This window comes from Cyprinodon variegatus, unplaced genomic scaffold, assembly GCF_000732505.1.
Source record: "Cyprinodon variegatus isolate N-32 unplaced genomic scaffold, C_variegatus-1.0 Scaffold7, whole genome shotgun sequence".
Taxonomy (NCBI): Eukaryota; Metazoa; Chordata; class Actinopteri; order Cyprinodontiformes; family Cyprinodontidae; genus Cyprinodon; species Cyprinodon variegatus.
Genome location: NW_015150460.1, coordinates 404626 through 408739, shown reverse-complemented (window position 1 = coordinate 408739; position 4114 = coordinate 404626). Strand labels below are relative to the sequence as shown.

General features: G+C 36.5%; 1 protein-coding gene across 1 annotated transcript; it reads right to left on the bottom strand.

The window, feature by feature from the left end:
- Positions 1-967: 967 nt before the first annotated feature.
- Positions 968-4031, bottom strand: parp11 (poly(ADP-ribose) polymerase family member 11). The gene is made up of 4 exons (XM_015375657.1): positions 3894-4031; positions 2773-2960; positions 2226-2495; positions 968-1406 (listed from the first exon to the last, which is right to left on the bottom strand). The coding sequence occupies exons 1-4, from the start codon at positions 4029-4031 to the stop codon at positions 968-970; spliced, it is 1035 nt and encodes a 344-aa protein (XP_015231143.1).
- Between the last annotated feature and the right edge of the window lie 83 nt (positions 4032-4114).

Here is a 4114-nt window from a genome sequence, read left to right as displayed (position 1 = left end):
TAATATATTACATTTCTGACTGTATATCCCTGTAATTATTACACACTGTAGCTTTAAAGTATTGCGTCATATGGGTTTGTTCTGCTACCTGAATTGAATTTTTCAACTTCCCCCTGAATCAGCCAGGAGCAAGTTAAACATTTTTTTTTAATTCCTGTGATAGGTGTTTCTATCAAACGGACTAAAGACACACCTTAATTGGATCAGGAATGGTTGAAGCTGATAAAACTTAATCCTCTGGAATGATCCATGGTTCCATTTAAAAAATTAGTTTCATACTTTAAACCAGGTCAGAGCTCAGAGACCAACAGATTAAAACCTCTATCACTTCTGGTAGAGGAGCCAATTATTCAAATCAAACTTAGGACAACATTGATGGTTAAAAATGTGTCCACAACTCGATTAGGTTAATTTTATTTATTATTATTTGGGTGTTTGGCTGATTTTAGCTGATACACAATCGTAACTGCAGGTGGGAGAAAATTCCTAATTCAAACTTGTGCATCTGATTTTAATTATGAGTTTTATTTTTTGTCCACGCACACAAAAAAAAAAATTATTTTAAAAGAAAACATCTATAAGAAGTTTGATTTTAGTCTGGTTCTTATATTAAATGTTCTTTATTCAGAGTATGTACAGCGAGGAGGGACTCATTTTATAGATCACTGTTGCATTGTGAATAAAGTGATTTTATCTGCTTGCTGTGGTTCTATTTCTTCTTACAGCTCAATACCACATTTTAATTATTTAAAAATTACCTTATAAGAACTCATTTTTGCCATATAAATGGAGATATGTGCAGTAGCATTTTGAAAATGATGATGAATCTCAGTTTTCAAAGATGTTTCTAAAGACAATCAGAAATATTGCTTTATTGGAATTGTTTTATTAGAACATTTTTTGTTACTGAATAAATGTATCAGGTATCATGAACAGTTTCTGTCTGGATTTGATTGGAATAAACTCATCAGCCATGGAGGTTAATCTCTGCTGGTAGATTTTTGTACTTGATCAGGTAGTATGGGTAGCACTGGCAGCTGTCGAACACTACAAATATTTCGGGGCTGTGCATCTTGTCAACACAGGTGTCGTAAACATGTCCCTTGCTGTCTGGTGGTCGGCGGTAGTGATGTTTTCCCAAGCAGACGCTGCCCACCAGGACTTTGGCCAGAAACATGTAGCCTGGCTCATCCGAGTTCATTGCTTCTGTGTAGCTGTGGGAGGTAAAGGCCTTGGTAGCGAAGTAGGAGCCAAACCCGTAATCTTGTCCATTGGGCCCGGCCATTCGGGGGTCAAAGTTGTTGATGCAGATGCCCTCTGAGGCTTCCTTGGTGGTCCCGTGGAAGAGATGTCTTTCCAGAGGTCCCTGAGCCTCGGTGTGGCGCTTCTGCATGTGTGTTTTCTGTCTGTGGTAATAATGTTAGTTTAGAAATTGATTAGAACTTAAACAGAATTGGTTCGGTTAGACGATAAAGGGTCAAAAACCTAGGGGTTCATATTCAATTCCAGCATTTCCAATTTTGATTTAATTTCATGCACAAAATAATTCAGCATGAATTTTTGCCACCTGCTTGACAGAAGGAATTTATTTGAAAGCTTTCAATGAAATTTAGAGGGTCTTTTCAGTTTTAAAGGAAAAGCCCGGTCATATTCACAATTCAAACTTCTGAAAGTACTTTAAATATGAAATTATTACATACTGTTCAATAAATGATAAGTGTTGTTAATTAAAAGTAATTTAAGTTTAATGTGCTTTACCTGAGACATTCATGTTTGTCAAAGAACACTACTGCCACCTACTGGTTTGTGACGTCACGGTGCGGTATCGGCTGTTGTTCAAGTCCCAGTGCTGTATCTGGTGTTTGTCACAACGCGCTATTATCCGGGCAAAAATGGCCACTCAAGGACTCAGTGATCGCAACGAAAATTATTACGTTCTATTTTTTTTTTTACTGATTAACGCTAAATTCATTAAATCAATGCAAACGTATTAGTTGTAGGTATAAATAATGATCCATTGATTATTCCTTACTGACCAAACTTTTCCTTTAAAACAGATTTGAAACTTATTTACCAGCCATGTCTAATATAATTAATGTCAAGCAGGCCATTAATACTTAAAAACGTGTTGTAGCTTTATCAACTTTTTTTTCCTTTATATATATTATTTTTTGCTAAGCTCTTAAGTCACCAATGATTAATTGATTATCTGAATATTAACTTACCTTTGGTATTTGTCCCAGTGCAAAAGGTTCTGGACCTGCTGGATGCTGATCACATCCATCTGGCTTTCTGAAAGGCTTTGGTGGAAAAGGTCCTTGATGCTTTGGTAAGCCAGGGTCCCGGCCGGAACATCTACCAGGCGGTACTCCTCCACTTTTTCCTGAAGCCAGACTGGAGGGTACCAAGAGTCAAAATCCTGCAGGGGATCTATGCTGAAGTTGGCCCCGGCAGCACAGCTGTCAGGGTGGGCGGAGTCAAACTGGATTCCAGTTCTGGAAACGTGAGAAGATCCCAATATAATTAAAATCCATACAAATTCATACAGAGCTTACGTTTATGCCTAATTTTTAGTCTAATTGTTGCACTGTTGCTTTTTAAAAAATCAAGTATAAATGAAGTATAAGAAATTAGATCATCCAACAACATTTACATTTTTAACTCTCCATTTTCTATTCTGATAAGTTGTACCCATCTTCATACTGGGATGATGTTTCGGCTATAATCGAAATAAATACTGCAGACAAACAGCAAAAGATCCAAAACACTAACTTTAGGTGAGGCTGCATCAGTTCTGGTGAGCGGTAGGAAGGCCTGCATCGGATTTCTCTCTGGAAGCCTGTGCTGACTCTGGTCTGGGTCATAGTGGTAAAGTCCACCTCATACCGCCTCGCACCGATGTGGAAGAAACAAAGCGGCTCCTTCTCACTCATCTTTTTCAGAAGCAGAGCAGATAAGTCCTTGGAAAAAAAAAAAGGATGAGCATAATTCAGATTTAGCAATTCATGCTACAAGCTAAAGTGTAAATAGATGAAATAGATGTAACATGCTTCTGCTGTAGGTTATTGATAGCAGTTTACAATAGATGCTGGAAAACTTGATTTTTAACACTTATGCTATGCTGTAAGAGCTCTGCTCTTAAAGGGATTCAAACATATTTAGTGGACGTTACTTTCAATATTGCATCAGCAGTCCGTTTACAATATGAGGTCCCACAGGGTTTGAATTCAGGCCTTCCATTTTTCCGCATATTCCCCTGTCGTAATTTTATGCCTGATTAAAATTTCTCTTTATTGCTTCAGGATTACATTTGAATCCAAATTCCTCAAAACGTGGAAAATAGTTGTATAAAAAAACCTTGAAAAGGATTTGGAAAGATATACAAAAAAACTGAAAGGAAATAAATGTCACTATTTACAATGAAGTTGGTCTTTTAACTGGACTGTTTAATGTCTTTTAACGCTAAATTCATTAAATCACAGCAAAGGTATTAGTTTTAGGTATAGATAATGATCCATTGATTATTCCTTGCTGACCACACTTTACCTTTTAAAGAGATTTTAAACTTATTTACCAGCCATGTCTAATATAATTAATATCAAGCGGACCTTTAATACTTGTTGGTACTTGTAGCTTTATCAACATTTTTTTCCTCTGAAAGTGGAAAATAATGGCATAAAAACATTAAACAGGATTTGGCAACACATAAAAGTAAAATTGAAAGGAAATAAATGTCACTTTACAATGAAGCTGGTCAACTAACTTGACTGTTTAGTGTCTTCTAACCTCACATTGTTGTTCTCTAAATCTGATTTTACATTAAAGTATTTGTTTACTGGTCCTTAATAAAACTTTTTTGCAAACTAACAGCCAATAAAAGAAAAAATAATTACCGCACTGTACTCTTTGAAGAAGAAATCATCCAACCAGTAGATTTTCCACTTGCTTGGAAAGTGAGGATTTCTGAGGACGCTCTCCGTGTTAGTGAGTCTCCTAACTGCGTTGTACTTTGACTGATCATCCAACTCCATTGAGTTAAAGTCCAGGGTGTAGAAGGCGTCTCTAAAAGGGAGCACAGCATTGGTAAGTACCCTTTAATTGATGTTTTATTTCT

Coding starts and splice junctions, on each gene's coding strand:
- parp11 (XM_015375657.1), bottom strand. CDS start 4,031: ATGGAGTTGGATGATCAGTCAAAGTACAACGCAGTTAGGAGACTCACT. Junction 2,961..3,893: donor TCTTCAAAGAGTACAGTGCG/GTAATTATTTTT, acceptor TTTTTTTCCAAG/GACTTATCTGCTCTGCTTCT. Junction 2,496..2,772: donor CTGATGCAGCCTCACCTAAA/GTTAGTGTTTTG, acceptor TCACGTTTCCAG/AACTGGAATCCAGTTTGACT.